The 26,500-nt window shown below is 36.1% G+C and overlaps 1 protein-coding gene across 1 annotated transcript in view; it reads right to left on the minus strand.

The window, feature by feature from the left end:
• Positions 1-14,809, minus strand: part of esr2b (estrogen receptor 2b) — a 38,243-nt gene extending 23,434 nt beyond the window's left edge. Inside the window, exons 1-3 of the mRNA XM_065296310.2 lie at positions 14,610-14,809; positions 689-1,199; positions 397-587 (exon numbers count right to left, since the gene is read on the minus strand). Of these exons, the coding sequence (XP_065152382.1) occupies positions 397-587; positions 689-1,125 (628 nt within the window). The 5' untranslated portion in view covers positions 1,126-1,199; positions 14,610-14,809. The remainder of the gene's footprint in view (positions 1-396; positions 588-688; positions 1,200-14,609) is intronic.
• Positions 14,810-26,500: the final 11,691 nt, after the last annotated feature.

Consider the following 26,500-nt stretch of genomic DNA (forward strand, 5'->3'; position numbering starts at 1 on the left):
ACTTAGTTTGCAGCACTTCTCAATGAGTCCCAACCTGATCGCATTGTGACAATGATATGGTTTGATGCGAGGTACAGATGATAGATTTAAATCCGATCAGTATTCCGCTTCCTCGCCATCCCGGAAAGCGCAGCACATGGTTGCTTAGTTATGAAAAAGAAGCAGAAGGAGCGTGCTTTGGAAGGAACACGCATTTTTAGATGTAACGCTGTAATATATATCGAAATAGCGGAAATGTGTTTAGAAACCATCACTTTATTTATTTATTTATTTTAAATAATCTAATTCAATAAAAGAAGTTAATTTCTAAAGATAATACACAAAAGCAGGCTTCCTAACATCACCGCAAAAATACAGAATACATCGGGAGATGCTATTGAGATTCATAAACATTACCTTGAATGCTTCGTTTGAAGAAAGCCTTGCACCCCTCGCATGACCAGACACCATAGTGATACCCAGAGGCATAGTCATGACACACTGCACAAAAGTGTGTGTCTCCTTTACCCAAAATGCCTGAAGAAGGATCAAAGCCATCATCGCCTTCTAGTTGCTGACCTAATAGCTTTGCCTGGGTAAGGACAGAACTACAAAAAGATGAAGAAATTAAACAGTTAAAGAGAAAAAGCATCCTTTTGACATAAGATTAGATTAGTTTAGTATTACTGCACATGATGTCCATTCTCACCTGCTTTGGTTAAATGTGTTTGTCTCGCCGTCCTCCCATGCCCCGTGTGTATGTGTTTCACTGTAGGCCAGTGGAGGCGGGCAGTGCAGAGACAGAGAAGCATGTGTGGTGTGAGGAGGCCAGAAGATTGTCGGACTGAGTGGGACCAGGTTTTCAGACACGGGTGGACGGGGATACCCCAGCACTGTGGAGGACACCGGGCTGTACACTCTTAGAGCTCTGTGGTTGAACTCTCCCCCTTGTGGTGGTGAGTAACCCTGACTTGTGTCCACATAAGGAGAAGGAATACAGATGGTCTGGGTGTCCATGCTAAGCGGGGAAGTGTAGACAGGGGGTAAGAGGGAGGAAGAGTCCCCACGATGGACCTTGCCAGGGCACCGTTCCTGTTGGAGCGTATGGGAAGCTGACTCAGGAACCGTCCCAGGGGAAGAACTCATTCTGGGTATGAGAACTCAAGTGAGGTCCACAGATCAATGCATTGCAGGCAGGACTGTTTCAGGGGAAACCTTTTCTGGAAAGAGATATAATGGACATTAACCTCACTTAATGAAATATTTTTATAAATCAGGGTGGGACAAGACTGAACACCATGTGGAACAAGCATTTCTTCTAAAGGCTCTGATATTTTCAAATAGTGGTCAGTGTGGTTTTTAAAGTGTTGTCTGCATTTCCTCTAATAGCATCTGAATCAATTTTCATGATTTTTGGAGACACTGATCTTGGACCAAGTGAAGACAATATAACATTCTTAAAAAAGACTCTGTGTTTTTCTGGATATGTTAGCAATTGTCAAAAACTTGACAGAGACGAAGGGAAAAAACATGATACACAAGGACACAAGATACACATTCTAAATGTGTATGTGGTGTCATGAAACATTTTGATAAAAAAAGGAATGCAAAGAAGAGTATCAAAACAAAAAGCATAAAGTTACAAACATATCTTCATGTATTATTTTGCACATGATTTCAAATGACATCAAACAAACCAATTTTGTTGTTTTTTTTTCACATTTACAGGAAAATTTTCAATACCTCAATGTGTCCATGACTGGATTTGGGTTCTTTGACATGGAAATATTTTTAATTAAAAATCTAAAAAATAAAAAGCTTCAGTGCATGTTATAAACATTTAGAGTAAAGAAACATGTGATATTTGGTGATCATTGGTAAATGTAAAGACAATAATAAGAAATATAAATGTGTCAAAGACCAATTTTCTCATCCTCCGCAACAATTTTCAATCATTGTTTAAGCCCCCAAGGAACTATTTTCAAAAAAAAAAATGTTGGAAGGGACATAATTGACTGTGACACTCGAGATGGCGACCATGTAAGCAGTTCTTATTTTTTCTCTCCAGATAAAAGTTGAAATTTTGTTTGTCATAGTACCTAGACAACTTTTTAGTTCTCATTACCGAAACATGAGTTTGTAAATGCATATATTTAATGTAATATCATGTTGCGGTAATTATAATTTTTGATAATGATAATCTAAAAAAATGTAAATAATTCTATAGGAAATATTTTTAAATCCTCTAAAAAAAATGGTTATAGTAAGTTCAGGCCTTAATCTTATATGTGCAAAAAAGTCTAAATTGTTAAAAAAAAAAAAATCTGATGCTGAACACCTTCTAATTCTGGATTTCGTGAGAATCACCCAAATGTGTCTCAGGTGCATGACGTAAAGTGAGTCTGGTGCTATGGAGAGAGATAAACAGCCTCTGTGGGAGGTTACAATGCTCTTTCCTACACCCAGACAGACAGCATAACTGCTTTGATGGTTTTTTTCTTTTTTTTGCAAATGACATATTGAAAGGTTGCTACTCTACGAAATGATTTTTGATCGCTATAACATTGTACTGATAGCTGTCAAAAACGGGCAGAATTCCATAAAAGCAGACTTTAAATCAATCACAAAGATTTCGGTGTAATTTTGCAGCCTGTGGAAATGACTTTAAAAAGAGTATTTAACATTCACAACACTTTACAACTTTTAGAAGTCTATAACTTTCAGAAAAGTCTGTAATTTTGCACAGGACTTTAACTCTCACAAAAATCCATAACATTCTGAAGAGCCTTCAGGAAAGTCGGCACTTTTAGACAAGTCTGTAACTTTCAAAAGAATCTATAACTTTTGGATAAGCCTACACTGTTAAAAAAGTTGTACCCCAGCTGTCAGCAGTGGCGGTTCTACACGGAGGCCAAGGGTGGCCCGTGCCTCTGTAGACATGTCCCTGGCCACCCCTGTGGCCACCCCGTGCTGACCAAATAAAAAAGTATAAATTTATTTTGATTTTACACGCGAGCGCCAAAAGCGGAAGTAATACGACGCAACGTTCTACACGGGCAAATTAGAGCGGCGCACCCAACCACTAGCCGGGTGCTGCTCGGCGAGTGTCTCAATTCATTCCCAACCTCCCGATGTTGAGAATGTGTATGCAGGTTTGGGCACTGGTAAGGACTCTTGCTCACTTCACATTGGGACACTGTTCACTTGTTCTCCTGTGAGGTTCACTTGTTCTCCTGTGACGTGGCTGCGTGTTGTGATCATTTACAGCTGTTACTCATCAACAACCGGCAAAACCAACATCTCGCTAACTTTTTAAAGTTTACACATTGTAAAAAGCGCTGTAATTATGCTCTTACATATACGTGCATTAAATTGGAGCAATATAATTAAATGTTACATATAAAAATGTTTACAATTAAAAAATAATTATTATTTTAAATGTTGATTAGATTGTGGTCCCTAACTGTCTAGCAATGTGTATTTATATGTAAACTAAAACAAACGTTTGTCTTTATAAAAGTTTGCATTTCATAAAGTTTATTGAGTAGGCTTGCATGCTTTTCGGTTGGGGGGCTTTAGAAAAGAGCCCAGCTCCCCTTTTGCACCTGCACTCACTCTTGTATTAAATAAAAAAGTATATGATTGTAAAGTAAAATAAAGTTTACGGGGTAGTTTCCCGGAAAGGGACTAGTCCTAGACTAAAATAAATGTAAGAGCTGTCCAAACTGAAAACAACTTGCAATGCCATATCTTAAAATACAGCTTTGTTTTGCTTCAAAATGCACACAAGTAATGTATAATGTATGTTAACTAGTTATATTTCCTAATTAAACTAAGGCCTAGTCCTATCTTAAACTAATTCCTGTAACCACCCCTATAATCTTTAAATATAATTTCTTGCCATTTTTTTATGTGCCCCTCTGGTAAAATACTGGTCCCTCCTTGGCCCCCCTAGTGAAATTTGTCTAGAACCGCCACTGGCTGTCAGTCACCGGGCAGTACCCTTTAACCACCTATCTGTCACTTTGAGTAGGGGGTGAAAAGATTATGTGCATCTTCAAATGAATATAAACCTGTCATTCTCTGTCTAAGCCTAATCTTGGTCTCTTTTTAAAGAAGACCCTTTACTGTAATAAAAATCTACATATATTTTTATTTTATTTTAACTTAACAAATTAAGTAATGCTGGCATAGATTAATCTAGATTAATCTCATACAAAATAAAAGTATTTTTTTTGCATAACATATGAGTTTGTGCTGTGTGTAATTATTATGTATATATAAATACACACACATTCATGTATGTATTTAAGAATATTTATATGTCTATATTTATATATATATATATATATATATATATATATATATATATATATATATATACATATATGTCTATATTTATTTATATATATATATATATATATATATATGTCTATATTTATATATATATAAAACTTATATTATTTTTATAAGTTATGTCAACTTAATACAAGTCAAAACTTAAAATAGAAGGTTGAATTGACTTGTAAAGTTTTAACTTTATGCTGCATTTTTTTACAGTGTGTAGTTGTTAATATTCAATAAAAAAAGTTAAAGCAGTTTAAAATTAATGCAATAAAGTATATTTTTATATAAACAAAACAGTCCTTTCAGAAAAGTTTTTTTTGTGATTGTTGAGGGCAAAAATCCTTGATCTTGTGGCCCGTTTTCTTAAAAAATGCAATGGAATATGCAGGATATTTATACAATTTTATGGGATGAAATTGTGGGAACTTGCAAAAATAACATTCCCATGGCGCTTGTGTGAAGAAAATGCAACATTTTTCAACTTTCTGCTAAGATATATGTGAGTTTTGCAACGAAAATGCGGGGGTTATGAAATCATGCAAGCCTGGCGCATATTTTGCGCACCGAAATTGCGGCGTATTTGAAAAAATGCATCCCTCGCATAAATATGCAGACTTTGGCTGATTATGCGTTAAATCATGCGATCGCATAATCACGTTTTTCTAGAGGGACTGACAAAAGTTTAATAAAAGCCATCATTCTCAACTAGTTTTGATCCAAATTTCAATTTAAAATCACAAAAAAACTTTTAACTTTTAAATTATTATAATTAATAAAAAATTATTATTATTACTATTAAAACATAAAAACTGAATACATTCTTACACCTTTTCAAAATATATAGGTTGTCCTTTTTAAGGTTAAAGCCATTTTTATCAGACAAGCACGTTTTCATGGTTACGCGACTGGACAGAACTTAACTTCCGGTCTATGTTTGTTTAATGATCTGACTAGTGGCTAAACTAAACTCTGGAACAAAAACCTTGCTGAAAATAACACATATTTTGGTTTCCTAAAGACGAGGGGAGACAACGATAATGGATCACCGTTATGTGAAGGGAGGTTTGGCAGCCGATCTTTAGTTAACATTGTATACATTAATTTTAATCAGTAACGATAGCTCAGTGTAGTTTTTGATAGGCTTTAGCTATGATTTTAACTAAGGTAATCTACTTGTTATTTATTTTTCTTGATGTCAGAAATAAACTACTCTAAAAGGACTCTGTTGTTACTGATTATTTCCATAAGTTTACCAATGGTTAAGTTTGTTGCATGAAAGCCATTTGTTTATGTTGTTATCCCTGAAACCGTCTATAGGATATTAGTGCTATAAATATGTTATAAAAGTGACATTTTAGAAAATTGCTCTCACTATTTCATTCTTCTCTCAAAATGGTGATAAAACTACATGCTTAGAGCTTTCCAATGATATAAGGTTTGTTGATTATGAAGCACTTTATTGTCAGACAGGTCTGAAATTCATGTTTACAACAATTAACATTCTTTAGACAAAAACATATACTTCCACACAAAAACAAAACGCATTATAAATTACATCCTCTTAAATAATACAATATACCTTACCCTTCTACAATTACATCACATTCACAATTCATTTGATTTTTGACTTTTGGTTAAGCTTTTATTTGCCTAATGCACAAAATAATTTTTCAGCTTAACTTTATTAAAACTTGGGACTCTATATCTACGGTTTGATAGTAGTAATTCAGATCCATTATGCAGGACACAGACATAGAGAACATGAGAAGGATCTGTTTTCTTACTCCGAATGACCTAAGATGATGAAGAAAATATATTCTCTTCTTCATTCTTTTACAAAAAGCATCAATATGATCATTCCATGATTACACATTGGCACATTATTCAGGTTTCGAATAGGATATTAGTGTTATAAATACAGTCCCGGCGCCATGGGCGGGCTTTAGGGGGCCGGGCCCGCCCTGTGAGTCACCAGTGCCCGGCCCTGGACGAACCTGCGGTCTCTACCTTCACCTGTTCACCAGCTCCATGTTTTTATCAATAGGCCACTGTTATTAATTAAAAGTTATTGTTTTGTACATATATAACTCCTGAATAAAAATAAAAATGTGTTTGGTCTGATTTAAAAAATATATATTTTAAACGTATTTGATTGGTTTGTCAATAGTGAGCGCGGAAATGTTTGGTTGTTTGCTAAGCGCGCCACCGCTTAAAGTTAAAACACGATTGAGTGCTGCCTGCAGTGACACTGACACGTTATGGTTCTGCTTTCATGGCTTAATATTAATTACTTGTTTAGTGAACTGTCATTAAATCTGTCACATTTTCAACCGTGATGTTATGCTGCTTAACTATATCATGTTATAAAAAAATCCACATTTTACCGCAGTATGTTTAACCCACTTTGTTAACTCACTTTGTGTTTGCTGTGCTTATTTGTTTAACTTAGCGTTATTACATTATTCACTTTCGGTCGCCATTGATTAAAGGATGCAGAATCATTATCCTGTTTTGGTGATTGTTATTGGCATTTTTAATCAGACTAGGCAACTTGTTTGGTCGAGCATGTAAAATTCTCTTTCACTTGGCCTTTTAAAAAATCCACTTGTCTCTGATATTAAGCGGACAAGCGTTGATGTCGAGCCCTGCGACATGTTTTATTTGCGTTTAGATTGCTTCAGTAAGCTAGGTCCAATCTTTACGACTTCTCCGTTGTATTGCGTTAATGGAGAGGTATGTTAGTTCTTCCTCGCTTTTTTGTCCATTTAATTCATAATTAATGATATTATGCATTGCAGTGAGGTTGCTCTCATTTGTGCCCCCCCTGAAAAATGAAATGCCCGTCCGTGAATTTGTGTCTGGCGCCGGGTCTGTATAAATATGTAATAACAACTTGGGCCCACCTTTAGGAGTGTACTTTCAGAAGAGTATAACTATTAAAAGAATCTGTAACTTTCGGATAAGCCTGTATATTTTAGGAATGTCTGTACCTTTAAGAGGAGTCTGTAAGTTTTAAAAGAATCTATACATTTTTGATGGTCAGTTGATGGATTACAGTATAGAAGCATGTGGGGTTAATTGTTGGTTTTAATTCAAATGTTTATCCAGTAAGAGATTTAGAGGGGAAAGTTCTTTTAAACTGCCCGTCACAAAGGTCCAGGGTCCACTGTGCTTTATGTAACATTGTAACCAAAGAAGAACAAACTGACTATGAGAATTCTCAATAATAAGCTAGAATAAACAGCAACCCGGCAAGCGTGTGTGAGAGATTTAAACAGCAGCTAGTACATATGTCGACACTTCAGGGTGGTTTAAATGACGCAAGCCAGCATCATCAAATGGATAAAGTGTTGACTGATATAGAATAGCGGCTGTATCCAAAGTATTTAAAATTTTATGTTTGCTGAATCGTGTCTGGTTTAAAATGATATATTTATAGTAATTCTTCTCTCATACTCTTTCTTTTATATATATATTTGTTTCAGGCACAAATATGCACAAAGACATCCATTAAAAACGTCCCAGTTGGGAAAATAAAATCTGCAGTTTTAAAATCCCCAAAGTGATCTCTGTGTGTTTTTGAATGTCTTGAATAAAGCAGAGGATGCTCTTGAAATGCACACAATGCCTTACTCAGAACTTAATAAACACAAATATTAATAAAAAATGCTCTATTTGCTCAAGATATTATTGTGATTATTTAAAAAAAATAGAGATTTTGATGACCAAATCTGCAGGATTACAAATTTTAATGTGTTAAACAAAGCAAACCTGTACTGTGACTTGTTAAAGGAATTAAACTTATCCAATTAAAATATATTTGATACACAAATGCTCAAGAGGCCAAATATATGTCCAATTTGTAAATTAATTCTGCAGATTGAGTATTTTAATGATTAATACAGGAATGAGGAATCTGAGATGCAATTTGGATTTTTTGATTGCAAGAGATGTCTTAGCAATAAAACTACTCAAATAGTTTACAGTTAATTGTAACCAAAAGTTCAATGTGGAAATTCCATGAATATTTTTCCATCCATCTACTACAGGTGACATCACTCAAAAGTCATGGATTTACTTATGACTTACAAGGACAGTGAAATATTTAAAAGAAAATAATGATTATATAATATATACATATATATGAATATATATATATATATATATATTTGCACACATATTTCAGTATATGTCAGATCACAGATACACAATTAAAATAACAACCCAATGTTAAGTTTAATACCCTGTTGCTCTCTAGGCTAAAAGGCATCTGTGGGTCTTAGGTCAGACATCTGGCTTATTGCCTCAGTAAACAAAAGATAGTACAGGTGAGACACTGTAACATCTAAAACAATGTGTTTAGTTTGAGAGAAGCACACAATCACATACAGCATGGAACAAATGTTATGTGTCCGGCTGTCCCATATATTCCAGTGACCCCTTTACATGGCTGCCAAGGGACTTGGTAAAATTGGTTTATTTCTCAATAAATTGTTTACTAAAAAAAATTGATCTGGTGTAGTTTATCTAGTTTTATAATGTGACCCTATCTGTGAAATCCAGGCTAAAGTCTCAAATCTAAATATGAGGCATCAATTTTTGATTACAATCCTTAATTTCACTTTTCTTTGACATTGTCTTAGTCAATATTAAAGTGAAACTCCAGCCAAATATCAAAATGACCATGATTTACTCACCCTCAAGCAATCCAAAATACATACATGTCCATCATCTTTCAGACAAACACATTTGGAGTTATTTTAGTAAATGTCCTTGCTTTTCCAAGCTTATAATTGGAGAAAACAGGGATCAGGGAACAACAACTGACTTTGAAGCACAAAAAGTGCATCCAATCTTACAGAGGTAATCCATACGGCTCTGAAGGGGTTAAAAAGGCTTTTTGCGGGTAATCAGTGTAATATTGTAATAAAAATATTCATATTTTAAATGTTATAAACTATAATAACTGGCTTCCCGTAACGATGCCATCGTAAAGACTTAACCTCCTAAGGTTTGGCTTGCATTTCTTCCAGCTATTTGGGGTTAGGAAGAACCAATAAATATAATAACCAAATATTTTTCTTTGAACATGAAGCCGTTTTATTGTTCACATTTGTGTACAACAGGTTCCAGTTACACAGAATTAAGTTTTATGGTGCAAATAAAGAAAAAAGTGCTGGATTTTCACAGGCAGGGTCACATATCGCTTTTTATTTATTTATTTTGTATTATTAACACATTTCAATGCATGTAGAAGGTAATGCCTTAAGAGAAGAGATATAAGTGTAAAAGGTTGCAACAAAAATTAACAAATCCATTAAAGCAATCCGACTGCTTTTTATATCGACTTCTTCAAGTTCAGAAGACCAAAATCATGTGTGACAAAAACTAAAAGCCAAATTTTAATTTTACCTTAATTTTACTTCACGGTCACAGTTGTTGCTTTTATAGACATGACACAATATACATTTGCTGCTAAACACAGATAATTTTGTAGGTTTTACCGGAGGTCAGCATAGCTGCCTCTTTTGTAAAGCTCCGAATGGCTACAAGCCAAACACGCATGCCATTGAACAAAAGGCCAAGGACAGGATGAAGAAACCCCTACACACAACACACAGTGCCTGGGAGAACCTTTCTCCATCTTAATAAGATTCTTCTGCCAAGTTGAAATTTCTTGAAACCTAAACTAGAAATAAGTTTCCATTTATTTCCTGTTGGGCACCTACAGTCCCAAATCACCCCAGTTACCAATACACAACCATCGACACACACACAATTATTTGTATTTGAACCCATCCAGCCATTGACACCAGTCATGTTCTCCTAACTGAGACCTCACAGCAATCACTCATGTTTTTAGGGAGTGAGGGATGATAATAAAAGCTGGCCTATTCAAAGCCGGACAAAATAAAACCACAAAGAATGAACAAAAGAGAGAAGTGTGTGAAAAAGAAGTGCAGTGCAAAAGAGAATGAGTAAAAATTCAGATCCAATTTAGCGGTCACTGTTCACATAAAAGGACACCAGTCAACAGTCCACTTGCTTTTGGATGTTTGTTTGACATTATGTGGACAAATATCACAATGTAGGAAAACCTTATGCTACTATACATTGTGAAGGATTTAAAATGGCTTAATTAAAATACTAAATAATAAAATGTATGCTGCACTAGGGATCAACCAATATGGATTTTTTTTGTACCGGATTTTTTTTGTTTTTATTTCATCAGCTTTAGCCGATGACCGATACAGGCTGCCGATTTTCTTGAGCCGATATTTGGAGCCGATACTGCTTTGGCGCACTCAATTTACATCATAAAAATTACACAATGATGCCAAATGTTAAAAGTCTCAATTTAAAAAAGTAACATTTATTAAACTTAAAAAAACTATATTTAACAAATAGTAAAAAGAGGTGAGGGTGCTATTGAACCATGAACTGCGCTCTCCACAATGACGAGGAACTATCAGCAAAGGATATTGATTTCTAGCACTTTACTACTACAAATATATATAAAGATGAGAAATAAAAACCCGCTTTGTCCAGCTATGATCAATGTTGTCATGGAAAGGTTGGTTGTTTTTAGTCACATGACCTGCAATCGCTTGTGGCTTCCAGCACTCTGTCTGTAAATAATGCCGGAAAAAACTATCGGTGAACACAGAAGCACGTATCGGCCAATGCCGATACACATAAAACTCGCAAAAATAGGCCCGATATATCAGCTGACCGGTATATTGGTCTATCACTATGCTACGCGATAACAGGCCAAAATGTCTTCGCGGTTATTTTGTTCAAACTTTTGATCACGTTTTAAAATCATGATTGCGAATAACTTCCATTCACTTTAGTATTTTATTACACTTTACAGCCATGTATTTCATATTATCGTATATAATAATACTCGTAACTTTCCTAGAATCCGAAATGGAGTATGACCCTTTTTGGGAACTAACGTATTTCTGCACTTTCTTGCCATTATGTTCGTTCAAGGTGAATGACTATAAATCTTGCGTTGCCAACGTACTTCTACAATAACAGACCGCGCTTGCAATTTAGATGCTGTCACATCAGACGCTGTCTGTCATCCATTCCGTATACTCTGACTCCGCCCATAACAACAAACAAACACAATGAGTCTCATTCACTAAACATGTGTACGAACAAATTTGCTCGTAAAATGTGCGTACGGATGTTTTAACTTACAAATCATGATTCAACAAAAACTTTCATACAAAATTTTATTTTAACTCTTTCACCGCCATTGACGAGATATCTCGTCAATTAAGAGAAAACGCTTCCCCGCCAATGACGAGATTTTTCGTCTTTCCGCAATTCCCCAACTTTTTAAACCCGGAAGTATTGCCCTATGGCAAGCGGCTGCATGTCCGTGTCTGTTTTAAAGATCGCTCTGAATGAGATCTCTATGAAAGTCCGTCACAAAAATTTAATTATCTCTGCTTTTTGCTCAAAATGTGGTGTTTTTGCAGATACCTACCCATATTCAAAAGCTGATTACAAAAGAACCACTGAAGGTAGGATGAAACGTTTTTTTTTTTGTTTGAAAGCAGAGGGTCTGTTCATTCATTGGGTATATTGTATGTTTATATATTTAAAGAAGAACATTTTCTGGAAGGCATTAAACTTTGGTGAAAATCATGAAATCATGGCTGGCAACTTTTTTTAAAAACGCTGGCAGTGAAAGAGTTAAATGTATGCAAAAACGTAAAAACAACTTGGACCACTCGTACACAATAATCATGAACAAGGAAAAAATATATATAACCAAAATATAGCCAGATATATATTATAGTTTTTTTTCCTTGTCCATGATTATTGCGCACATGTGGTCTAAGTTGTTCTTACGTTTTTGCATACAGTTTTTGTTGTTAAGTTAGAACGTCTATACGCACATTTTACGCACAAATTTGTGCGTACGCATGCTTAGTGAATGAGACCCATTGCTTGGTATTACACATTAATCTTGACGGTTTTCTTTAATTAATCGTGGTGCGCACATATTTTTATCATGATAAAAATATGATTAATCGTGCAGCCCTACTAAAAAGGATAAAAAAGAATTTTAAAATAGAAAATAACGTATTTGCTCCATTTATAAACCATTAAGGCAATGAAAAGTCCTTATATTAATGGGAGTACCATTTGTGTGTTTGGACCAACAAAAGTACTTAAAAGGTTCATTTGTGTTTGTTTTTTTCCACTTGATGTACCAAAATGAAAGCTGACATAACAAATACTGAGAAATGCAACACAGCAAAAACATTATGTACTAATATTCCAGCTATAATAAAAAAAGATCCAAATCTAAATTATAACTGAATGAGTCATGTACAACCAAGACGTTGTAAAATAAATGATATCAAAGTGATATCAAAGGTGAATCAGTTCACCCTGTGTCAATCTTGGCCACACCCTCGGCCAGCTACTTTATATCAAAGCAAGAAACACAAGCATGGGTCCAATGTACTTAAATGAGGAAAGACTAAAATCTCCAAAACTCTTCTTAACTCAGGCAGGACTTTTGCTATACTATCTCTGTCAATATACGCACACCTTGTATGTGCTGCTTTGAGATTAAAAGCATTGTGAAAAGTGCTATACAAAATATGAAAATGTGAAGTTCACATTATTGAGACAAAATATATAAACAACTCATCTTGTTTTCCACACTTTAACTAATGTGCACATATACTGACTACTGTATATAATGCTATAATCGAACATTTCCACCAGCTGATATAACATGATAACATCCAGCCCTCTGAAGATTGGTTAATTTTTGCAGAAGTCACACTTCACAAAAGAATCCAATCTTTGTATATAGAGGTTACAGTCTGAAAGCATCAGTACAAAAAACAGTGATTTTGAATGATAACAGCCCATTACATCCAGTAGAAAACCCTGTCCATTACTTAAAAGGAAAGAGACCTCTGACAGATTTTCTCCCTCGCATTCTCCTGGGTTTCTCCCTTCAGCAGATCACATAAAAAAATCACATTAGTTCTGTTCTGGTTTCATTTCAGGTAGGAAAGATATATGAATAGGAGAATTCCTGATAATCCTGGAGCAAATGTGCCATCATATTTTTGATGAAAAGTAAATGGCTAGAAAATAGACCAAGCCATGATAGAAAAATGATGAGATGAGATAAAATACAGGACATACAGGTGGTCCTCATTTGATACAGCAGACCACCGCATTAGACTCGGTACAGTTAAACGTCATATTTCAATGCATATATGAATTGCAAAAATGAGGGTACCATCACATTAAATGTGTGGTCTGTTCATCCTTATGACCTGAAATGACCCACAATGACCTGTCTGCCTACTTAAAATGCCCCAGAACCCTTTTTTCCTCTCATCCAAAATCTCTTGTTTCTCTTATCAATATCTTATCATGTTCAACATTGAGTAATGGAGTATGTTTGCACAGAGCTAATAAACAATGTCTGCAAAGTCCAGAATATGTCAGAGATCTGCAAGCACATAAACGTCAAATAACCCAATGACTGTAAACAATTTCCATGTATTATTTTTAGTATCATGTTTTAGTATCTAACTACATAATTGTTGTCACGTGTTTAGTTTAGGTTTCACAGAACCACACTTGTGTTGTCAAAACACTTGTGTTGTGAAAACACCGACTTGCCAGCTAGCCTATATTTATTTACAATAACTGATGCATTTGGCAGATGCCATCATTCAAAGTTAAAGTGCATTCAATCTATACTTTTCAACTATGGGTTCCGTCGGGATTGAACCCATAACCCTTGCGTTGTTAACGCAATGCTTTCCCAATTGAGCTTCGAGAGCAATAAGGGCACACAGAAACAGTTAAACCCTCGCAACACGTTTCAGGAAGATTGTGTTTCCAAACAAAGTAAGGCGCATTCTGAGTCACTGACGCGCGCCCAAGTTTAACATAACGTGCGTAAAGATTTTCTAGTACTAGAAGTTTCCTTTCGAAAATGTACCGTGGTAAGTTTCCGTCGGAAAGTACAGGAAATTAACTTACTGCAGTTACTATTACGTGAGTAAAATCACAATAAATGAATAAAGTGTACCAGCGTAAGAAGCTTTGAGAATAGGCTATTACTAGAGTTTTCTTTAGCTTGTTTTTGATGTGTGTACACTAGCTAATACAAAGTTACTACGTTTTTGTTGTAAAACAAAGTAACTATGGTGTTTTAGCTAGGAACTATGGTGACCATGACACATTTGAGTAAGGGATGACATTAGTTATTGATGTCCACTTACCGACAGCAGGCAGCAGGTGATGTGCAGCAGGAGAGCGAAATCTGTTTGATCAGCTGTGGACGCGCAGCGCGGATTTACTGTGCGCGAACAGGGGAAGAAGAGCGCGGGTACGGGTAGAGAGAGGAAGAGAGAGATGCAACACCTGGCAGTATCCTAATATCGCACGTTGAATGGCTGTACTTTGGCAAAAAAAAAAATCTTTGGGGATTATTAAAGCGCGTCACCGCCTTCCGCGCCCTCCCGGATCCGCCCCCAGAGTCACTACACGGTATAGAAATTTAGCTACAACACATGATAAATATTCATTATTTTTGTATTGATTTCCTTGGTGAATAAAAGTTAAATACGACTTATTTTTGTATTTGTTATTCAGACTTGAAAAATATTCAAGTTCAAGTTTAAAAACTATGAAAACGATGTTTTAGAAAGTTAATGAAAAAGACGTTTCAAAATGCATATCAATTTTCCCTTTGTAAAAAAATATTCGTCTTTCCTAAAGTAAAGTAAAAATATTCTGCTGATTCAAACCACAGGAAACAAAGGTCACAATGGATATAGGGGTTATATTAGATAGTATAATGTTCTGAAAAGAAACTTGGTAATCTCTAGTTGTTTTATTAAATAAAGAATTTATATCAGACAATTACTGAACTGTGAAAGGAAATTGTGCAGCTGTGTTTTTATTGACCATCTGAATAACTCACTATTCAATCCTTCTAACATGATTTATATTTTTTACTTAACTTTTACTTTATTACTTTAATGGTGTCTGACCAAAAGCTTTGCCAGATGGTTTGATGATTTTCATAAACTCAGACTTTATTGTGAATATCCAATTTCGACTGCTTTGATGAATCCTAAGTGAACAGAATCCTTTAAAGAGAGAGTTTTATGCAAAAATCTCTTTCATCTCTGCTCCCTGCCTCGTTTTTAGTACATGTATGTTTTTTAATTGACTGTCTATTTAATGCTCTCAAATCGGATATTATGTTACTAAACTTTATTAAACCTCACGTCTCGAGCTTTGCGTCTTCAGACTTCTACTGAAAGAAAAGTTATTAGGGAGGAACTTTAGTATTTTTGTTCTTATATCAAAGAGCTGCTCAAAAGACAAAAAAGTAACGTTAACACTTTACTTGAAGGGGTGTTTATAAGACTAACATGACCCCTTCATAAACATGACATGACACATGCCATAAGCATGAAGGAGATTTTATGCACGTTTATGAAAACTGTCACTAAGTGTAATTTGTTCAATTATGTCATTTTTAATGCAAAGATGACATTGATGAAAATGTCTTTGTTATGACAACTTGACATTACAAAGACAACATGACCATTTTTTACCAGTGATACAAAATGATTTGTCATTAAAATGTCATTAAGGGTTAATACTCTGTCATATAGGTTTATAACAGCGTCATGAAAATTCTTCAGTTCATAATGTTTTTTTTAAGCTTCCTCCATGTGTTTAAGAAATAAAATAAATCTTCCAATAATAATAATAATAATTAAAATTAATACAATTATATTTAATTGCATTCTGAGACAGATTCACCTAAAATTAAATGAAAACAGTAAAATAATGGGTTAAGCCATGCAGTGTTTTGTCCATATCACTGCAAAAATAGTTAATTACATTAAATTAATTAATTTGTTTTTTCTTCTATGTCAGAAAATTTCAGAACCCTCTGTGTGAGGAAGAACAAGTTCTGTTAGTTGTCAGTTTTGTATGTATTGTGCACAAACATAAAGTTAAGTATCTTTTGACATGCCTGTTGCATTTTGTTAAAGTATTTAAAATTATTTGACATATACTAACACTAAATGACATTTAAATGACAGTTTAATGTACAGTAATGTTAACCCATACAGCTAGGTAGTTTCTTAAGTTTGATAATTATTCTGCTATGTCATGTTTATGACAGATTAATGACAAACATTTCAAACAATGTCATCTTTGCATTAAAAATAATATAATTTGAGCAAATTACACTTAAAGGGACAGCCCACTTTTTTGAAAATATGCTCATTTTCCAGCTCCTCTAGAGTTAAACATTTGATTCTTATCGTTTTGGAATCCATTTAGCCGATCTCAGGGTCTAGCGCTAGCACTTTTAGCATAGCTTAGCATAATCCATTGAATCTGATTAGACCATTAGCATCGCACTCAAAAATAACGAAAGAGTTTTGATATTTTTCCCAATTTAAAACTTGACTCTTCTGCAGTTACATAGAGTACTAAGAGCGACAGACTTTGCTGATGTAACATGGCTGCAGCAGGCATAGTGATATTACGCACTGCCCGAAAATATTCCCATGCTGTTGAAAGTAACCAAGGGGACTATTTCTGGGCAGTGCGTAATATCACTACGCCTGCTGCAGCCATGTTACATCAGGAAAGTCACTGATAATTATGCCAGTTTGAAAGTATAGTTCCTAATCATATCTGCTTAGAAAATCGCAGCTTTTAATTTTCCGTCAGTCTTAGTACACGATGTAACTACAGAGTTTTAAATAGGAAAAATATCGAAACTCTTTGGTTATTTTTTAGCTCAATGCTAAAAATTCAATTCAAAAAAAGTGGAATGTCCCTTTAATGACAGTCATTAATGTGCACAAAATCTCCTTCATGTTCATTACACGTGTCGTGTCATGATTATGAATGTGTCATGTCAGTCTTATGAAAATCCCTTCCAGTAACCAGTTTAACCAAAGTAAGATCTATATCAGATATTACTTTATAGGGAATTTAAAATATGCTACGATGGTTGTGTTTACATAATATACAGTAATTGCTGCATTCAAAACTTGCTGTGTCACAGCAGTGGAATTGAAATGAAGTGTTTGTGGTCTGAGAGATGTTTTCCACATCACTGGCACTCCGCAAGCACCATGTGCAAAAGACAAACAAGAGAAGAGTGCAGTTTGTCATATAGTAGGCATACGCCAGAAAGGGCCGTAAAAATTAATATCAGTACATATTTCATGCGCAAGAAATAACTTGATACAGATGACCATTCACACACACATATTTCTCTTCCTCCCATGCTCGTGTTAGCTTCTTGTTTTATTACTACATCTGGAATTTTCTCTCTCTTATCATCAACATTATTAAATTATGCTAATCAAAAATAAAACATTTAAGAAAAAAAAGATCTGCGAATCCTAGTATTTCTTATCCAACAAGGCTGGCCAACTGCTCTTCACATCCACAGCAGAACACAAGCTGGAAGTAGATGGGAATTAAAGGACCTTGTGTTCCTTTTCAAGATCTCTCCATATGCTCTTTCATTTGCAGGGAAACTGAGTGGAAGGAAAGAAACAGAGAGGGAGGGGGAGAGAGAGAGGGAGGGAAAAGAGGGGGCAATGAGTTGAATTTTTTGTGCCGTCATACGCAGCTTACAACGTTTCTCGGCAGGCGAAGTTTAATTCTCTAGAATGCCGTTGGTAATTATTTCTGAATTACAGTTATTTTTCTGGCTGTTCTGTGCACTGCATCAGTAATAGCACATGCCAGGTGGAGTGGGCAAAGCTGGGTTTTTAGGAGAGTCCATTATCTCCTGTAATAGACATTCGCTTGTAAAATGAACTGGCATTCAGTTTCCAAAATGGACCTTTTGGTTGATTCAGTTTAATGGCTCTGGGAAGAATTTCTATGGTACTACAGCCCGGATCTTCATTTATACCAGTTAAGCTTTGGTCCAAGATAGGTGAAGAAAATGTATAGAAAAAGCAAGAGAAAATTGCCAAAAATGACAGGAAGAAAAGTCTACATCACATAAACTTTCCAAGAGTAGACTGGGATCTATCAAACTGTGTCCTGCAGGATTTGCTTTTATGATGCCCTGCAGTGAAATTATGAAATGTTCCCAACAACATTACTTTTGCTTGTTTTTCTTCCCAAATTTATATGAACTGCAAAGTGAATAAGCATAAAGCAAAAAAATCCTCTTCCGGAGATTTTCCCTTTTTGCAAGAGTTACAACAAGAGCTGCTAGATGATCCCAAGTCAGTCATCAGAATTTCCAGGCCAGTTAGTTTTATTTGCTCAAGTACTTGAATTTTACAGTAACGATAAGTCATTTTCTGATCAAAGACTTGAATCTATCCCATAAAGTCAACTGAAGGAAAAAGAAGATGTTTAAGGTTTCAATATCCATGGACTGGCTGGTTGAAGACTTTCTCCTGTCAAAATAATAGACTGCGCTCTAGAACCTTCTGTCCCTGAAAGAGGTAACACATACACTCTTTAAAGTCGTAAAAATGTTTTGTAACCACCCATCACAATTTGAATGATAAAAAACAGTCAGTAAAAAAGATACAGGAAAAAAGCAGGATTCTCCAATGCTCATGTCCGCAATGGGGGCTGAAATCACGGCCACTCGCCGTAAAGCTCCCATCTCATTCACCTTTAAAAAATATACCATTATAACCTGAATGTGTTAGGGCCATGCTTGGTGGCTAAAGCGCGTCATTCAGCCACCGTATTAGCCTCGCCCAAATAATTCTGAATACTGCAATGTTGAAAAACTGTTTAACGGTATAACTCCACAATTCAGTACTACTGTACATAGTCTTTGTAATGTGTTTCAGCAATACATTTCTAACATTTATAGGGCCCTATTTTAACGATCTGAAACGCAAGTGCGAAGCGCAAAGCGCAAGTGACTTTGTGGGCGGATCTTGGGCGCTGTTGCTATTTTCCCGGCGGGAGAAATAACTCTTGCGCCAGGCGCAAATCAATAAGGGGTTGGTCTGAAGTAGGTTCATTATTCATAGGTGTGGTTTGGGCGTAACGTCAAATAAACCAATCAGAACGCTCTCCAACATTCCCTTTAAACGCAAGGGCGCAAGTTCCATGGCGGGTTGCTATTATTATGACTGATTTACCAGGCGCACGCCAGGAGCGGTTCACAGCCGAGGAGACCCACGTTCTTGTAAGAGCAGTCAAAGACAGAGAAGTTGTTTTGTATGGGGATAGGAGAAACCCACCCAAATAGCCACAATTGTCTCATCAGCTGGCATCCCCATCATTGCGCCAAGGGCTACAATGATGTCAGGAGATGGGGGAATACAAAGCTTGCCAGCATAAATCGGGGACGCCGTGTAATCGGAGGTGGATCTGCCTCTACACAGGACCTGACGCCAGCAGAGGACATCGCTGCGTCCACCCTCAACGCTGAAAGGGTTTGGGGGCTTTGAAATCGGACCCAAGAAACGCAAGCAAGGTCCAACCCCAAAGTACTCTTACAAATCAAGTTCATATACATTAAGGTTTCTTATGAAAACATTTTAATTATTATTTACATAAAATAAACGTAATACAGCCACAAAACAAAATTATGAAAAAATATTTTAATCGTTATTTGCATGAGAATTTTTTAACGCAGCCACACAATGAATAAAAACTATCACCACAATGCTCACCACTATGATTTCCGTTATCTCATGTGTTAATATTTTTTATTGTAACAATTTATGATTTGCAAAAATAACTGTTGCATCTGTGTAGATTAGATAAGCAAAGTGTGTGCGCGTTGTGCATGCTATACATTATGGTCAAGCATGCGCCCTTAAAATAGCATAATGAACAACGCGCAACGCGCCACTGACTTTAGACAAGTTTTTTTTTTGGTCAGTGGCGCAATTGTTTTTTAAAACTGCAAAATAGCATCAGGGTTGGTTTGCGCCGGAACACGCCTCCTTTTTTGCGCTGAACCGCCCAGGGAGCGCAAATTCATTCCCTAGTTTGCCGACGTGCGTCTGTGGAAGGAAAAACCCATAATGTTTAGAAACAGTTGTCTCAAATTACTTTATAAAGAACAAAGTGAACATAAACCAAGGCCCTATCATAAACCAAATGGCACACTCTGGACTTATGGACTTTCTCAGAATCCACACTTTGATGACATCATGTAGTGCCGACCTTAGGGACCCTTGACGCAAGTCCAAGAGGGCACACCGGAGTCGTGTTTTGGGACAGACTCGAGCGTCACGCCGGAAATAGGAAGTGAAGTTGTCCATCAGTGTGAACTCCTCCCATCCGTGGTCTGATTGGTCTGACCACAAGGACTTCTGGGTTGGTGAAGTGCGTGAAGTCTGCTGCAGGGCGGCCTTCGGTGAAGACCGCATCAAGGGTGCAAATGGGGCGCTTGATGAGCACACTTCATTGCGTAAAAATGACAGATGGGACACCCTACGGACTCGTGGACTAAGCAAGCATGCGCGATTTAAGGCCACAAGACCGAAAGTCCACATGAAGTGCGCCATTTGGGACAGGGCCAACAGAGTTGTTTTTAGATTGTACAATTTAACAGATACTTTCATAAAAAGTGATATACAAATGAGAAAAGGCACAACAATTAATCTCATAGGATCAGCTAATATCAGTGTACCAATAATTGGAGAAAACAAGAGTAGTGTAAAGCTAAAGCACTTGTGACCATGCCACTGAAAAAAGTACTTTTTTGTGATTTACTGTTTTCTGCATAAAATCTTCCTACATAATGTAAAGAATTTTCTGTAAAAATATAACCTTAATATCAAGAAATGAATGACTGAAAATGTAATGCTATAATTTCTATGCTATAATAATTAGATTATGAGATGTTAACCTAGATTTTACAGACTATGGAAAAATAGAAAAACGTGTCTGAGAGCCAAGCAGAGATAAAGGTTGAGATTGTGAGGTCTTCATCTGTGCTCCAGTGATGCTTATAGTGAGGTTGTGTATATAAAAAGCCACACACGGGACCCTTAGGTATCCAAGTGGTTAACCAATGCAACACCTTTCTCCTTCCAAAAACCTTTAAAATGTGTATCTGGGTATAGGAGATGATTTCAGAGTTTGTATGGTCAGAACATGGTCTCCATGAAAAACATATGCTACTAAAATCAGATTAATTGCCTGTATTAAGTAGGTGTTTCTTTCAATAAAAAGCAGAAAGTACACTGGAAGCCATTATTTTAGGAGTTTTGGCAGATGTGTGGTTAGGTCTAGTTTTCAATTACTCTAGGGCAGTGCTTCCCAATCCTGATCCTCAAGGGCCCCCTTCCAAAAAGTTTTAGATGTTTCCTTATTTAAAACACCTGATTTAACTAATTAACCTCCTTCCAAAATGTTAAAGGCATTCCATGCAGTTTGACGTTTTTGTCAAACAGCGACCCCTAGAGTCACTGGGGAAAACTTGCAACTGTCGTAATTTCGCACGCCCACTCTGTACATAACTGTAAGGATAGTGTTGGGCGTGAGATGAACTCCGAAGATAATGACCAGGGAATGTTTCACAATTTCATACAAATATTAGGCTACTGCATGTCTACTAAACTACAGATGATGGTAATTGGATAATAAGAAGTTTATGCCAAGTGTAGAGTAACTAGTTAGGCATTTAATAATAAAGTAGCCTACCGCGTTTGCTGGCTTATTACGTTTTTACAAGATTGCAGCTTAATCACAAGTAAACAGTCTACAGTCTAAAGTTATGTCTACTGTATAATTTTATTTGTTTTTTAATTGTAATGTAAACATTACAAAATGCATTGACAAAGTTAATTGTATACGTTGCATTATTTCATAACATTGGCCGTTATTCGTTGGCCATAAGAAATCGAAATTAGACAAATGACTACGTACACATCACAACACAACACTTGAGTTTAGATGGCCAAAAAAAACATGTAAGAGAAACGAGTGTTTGTTAGCAAGTCTGCTAAATGCTCTTATGATCGTAAGCTAGCTAGACCCCTGTTGAAGTTATTTTACTGGTCTAATTATCAACACTGGATGAATGAACAGCTTAGTAAAAAAATACACACTACAAGCAAGCGCAACCACATACAACATAAGTTAGACCGCAAACAAGTTTACAAATAAGAGATTTACTTACTTGTCCATCAACAAGATCGCCAGATCAGCATCCCTTTTGCATCCAGGGCTGTCTATTAGCTCACGCCAACGAGTAAAAACCTGACTGAGTGGGACTCTTGTCCGGTTCCGAACTCGGTCAGATTCTCTTTTTCGCTTTCTACTCTCTTCCGAACGGGTTTTCTTAGCTGTTTCCCTCATCGAGCATCACGTCTCAAATGCGCGCGTGCAGTTGTTGTTACAGGCTTGTTTGACTTCATGCAGCGCTGCAGGAACCGACAGCCGGATGACATCAAAGTGCCGTCTCGGATCATTCTCGCGGTACTTTTACGTCATCCGACTGCCGGTTCTTGCAGCGCTGCACGAAGTCGAACAAGCCTAACGTGTGTGACGTCGTTGCCGTAAAGCAAGTCGTGATTCTCGCGAGATTTGTCAGGGGCGGTTCTCTCAAGCTTGCATTGCTGGTTTTGGTAGCGGCGTCCTTCCCGAGCTTCAACAGGGGGATGATTCGCCATACTATGACTTCGTTTACCATCGAAATGACTTTGAAGCTGTTATATTAAGGTAAAATTGCTGCATAGTGTGTCTTTAAACATGTCTCCCTAACCAGCTGATGAATTAAACCAGGTCGTTAAATAAGGAGACATCTAAAACTTTTTGGGGAGGGAGGGGGTCCCTTAGGACCAGTATTCGGAAACACTGCTCTAGCAGTGCAGTCATCTGACCAAAGTCAAGTGAGAAAGTTGGTTGGGTGAAGATCTGGCTGATTGCTACACTCTCAAAAAAAGGTACAAAAAGGTACTTGGATGGTACCAATGTGTACATTCTAGGTACAAAAGTGTACTTTTTAAAAAAGATAACGCCCCAGTGACAACTTTTGTTTCTTCTTGTACCTTTGTTTCTGAGAGTGTACCTTAACAATGAAAAATGTGGCACCAACATAATCTTTCTATCAACCCCTCTGTTAAAAGATCGAATGGCTTTGTTGTCATGTTAAAGGCACAGTATGTAGGATTGTGGCCAAAACTGGTACTGCAATCACACAACTGGTGGCCAATACACAACATGACAACATAAACATCAGTTGAGAGCTGCAAAACCACTTTTTAAAGGACAATATCATGGCCATACCCCTGTTGTGAGTGATATAAGTATTTGAAATGAAATTGATTTCTTGTGTCTAGTGACATATCAGGGCCAATTTATGATTCATTGATATAAATTTCTTACATACTGTTCCTTTAACATGCAGGATGTTTCTCAATCCAGGGGTTAAATAAACAAAGCCGCCAAGTTAAGGCTGTCTTAAAAACTCTAACCAACTAGTTAGCGCTTTCTTTTTCAAATTATACCAGCCTACCAGTCGTTTTATTTAATAAAGTTATGAACAGTTTTGAAAGGAAAAAATAAACTGCAAAAAAGGATTTTCAAGAAAAAAATCTTAGTATTTTTGGGGGTTTTTTAGAAAAAATATCTAAAAATTCTTAAATTAAGATGCCTTTTCTTGATGAGCAAAATGCCCCAAGAAAATAAGTCAAATTTAAGTGATTTTGTGCATAAAACAAGCAAATAGATCTGCCAATGGGGTAAACACATTTTTCTTGAATTTTTCTTGAATTTAGTGTTTAAGAAAAATGTTCAAGATTTTTTTGCTTACCCCATTGGCAGATTTTTTTATGCACAAAATTTACTGAGCCCCTAAGGTGACATTGGAGTATAAAATTCTAAAGTTTAGTTTCATGTGCTCACGTGAAACCTTTATGTGCAGAATTTTTTTTACGTGCGCACGTGAAACTAAACTTTATTTAATTTTTTCTCCACGTCAACTTAGGGGCTCTGTACAAAATTACTTAAATTTGATATGTTTGGCTTAAAAACTAGATTTATTTTCTTGGGTCGTTTTGCCCATAAAGAAAAAGCATCTTAATTTAAGAATTTTTTGATATTTTTACTGAAAACAAGACAAAAATACTAAAAACATTTTTTTTTATCATTTTTGCAGTGTAGACAACTATTTTTTAACACTAGACCAAGCAAAGCACTGTTCAATGCCACTTGTCAGCAGAGGTCATGTGACTTAAAAAATGTTATTTAAAAGCAGGTTGCTAGTTAGTGTTTGTGCATGAGAGAGTCTACAGCAGGGGTCTCTACGGAGCCCCTAAGGGGATATGGAGCAAAAATTAAATAAAGTTTAGTTGCATGTGCTCACGTGAAACGTTCATGTGCTTACGCGAAACCTTCATGTGCAGAATTTTTTTTAAAGTTTAGTTTTGCGTGCTCACGTGAAGCTATCGCGCGAGCATGTGAAGCTATCGCGCGCGCATGTGAAAGTGAAAGTTTCACGTGCGTGCGCGATAGTTTAAGGTGAGCACGCGATAGTTTCACGCGAGCACGCGCAACTAAACAATAAAAAAAAATTCTGCACATTAAGGTTTTGCGTGAGCACATGAAAGTTTCACACGAGCACATGAAAGTTTCACGTGAGCACATGAAAGTTTCACGTAAACTAAACTTTAGATTTTTTTTACTCCAATGTCACCTTAGGGGCTCGGTAACTTTTTGACATAGTCTACTCAAAACTTTTTTCTTTTACTAGTTGATTTTATTTTATTTTATTTTACTTGTTGATTATCATAGTTTAAAATGTTAACATACATATAAGAAGCCAAACTATAAAAATATGTAATAAATAAATATTAAAATTGAGGCTATTAGTTGAATGTGCTTTAGACCACTGGTCTATACTGCAGTGAGAACATGATGGTGGGTGAAATAAACCTTAGCTTAAGTGAAACTAAAACAAAGTAAAAAAAATTAAATACAAAGGTAAAAAGTTAATTAAAATGTAACTTTCGGAATTTAATCCAAACATAAAAACATTTATGTTTTTTTATTAGAAATGTATGGGCAGTTTCCTGGACAGGGCTGTCCCAGACAAAAATGAATGTTTAAGCTGCCTTTCAAATTTAAAAACAACTTGCCCTGACATGTATGTTTTTAAAAACTACTTAAATGTCCTAATATACAACCTAGTCCTGGATTAACCTAAACCATGCCCGGGAAACTGGCAAAGTTTTTTTTTTATTTAACTTTAGCTAGAGACATGACACCTTCAAATTGTATGAGTTCTTGAGGTGAGAAGTGCAATTACTTTTCCAAGTGATTAAATCTGTGCTCTTTTTGAGCCTTTAAACACCCCTTAATCCTGCTTGGCGTAGAAACATATGATGCATATTCATAACAAAAACATGTTTACACAGAGACACTTAGTACTACCTGAACATTTCCTCAGACATGAGAAAAGAAGAAATTGTTGAAATCACTGCGCCATTGGTGAAAAAAATATAATCTTTTTCTGCCCTGACACTCTAATGCACAAAAGTGGTTTCATTTTTCCTTCTCTCTCCACGATACAGGCAAAAGTCGCACAGCTGAATGTCTCCGATACTGTTGCAAGGCTAGGAAGAGATTCAAGCTTTTCACTTGGTGAGAGTTTTGGAGGCCAGATGTTGAGGAACTTGAAATCTGGGACAAAATCATAAATTATCTTGAGGGGGGAAAAGGGCGTTGAATGCTAAAACAACATCCCAAAGCCTGTTTTGTAGCCTTAACCGATTGTTTTGTCGCTCTGCTTCATTCAGTTGTTTTATCTCATCGCACTTGATATATATACTGTAAGGTAGTGGTTCTCAAACTGGGGTTAGGGATGTGGGCCCTGAGATGGTGCATTTTAATAATAATAATATATATAATTTATTATATATATTTAATATACATTTTAAGTTTTGAAATGTTTTATGTCATACATTTTCTTTGGGGGGCCAAGAAGGGATCCACTGTACACAGGGGGTGCACGCCAAAAAAGTTTGAGAACCACGGCTGTAAGGCCATCGTCATGGAAGCTTGTCTGATCATCCTGTTCATTTACAGACCTCGTAAATTGTTACAGGTCTCACATTACCTTAACAGAGAATAAACATTTGCACAACAGTTTACAGATAAGTCAGAAAGACACAAAATA

The sequence above is a fragment of the Paramisgurnus dabryanus genome, chromosome 20, assembly GCF_030506205.2.
Source record: "Paramisgurnus dabryanus chromosome 20, PD_genome_1.1, whole genome shotgun sequence".
Lineage (NCBI taxonomy): Eukaryota > Metazoa > Chordata > Actinopteri > Cypriniformes > Cobitidae > Paramisgurnus > Paramisgurnus dabryanus.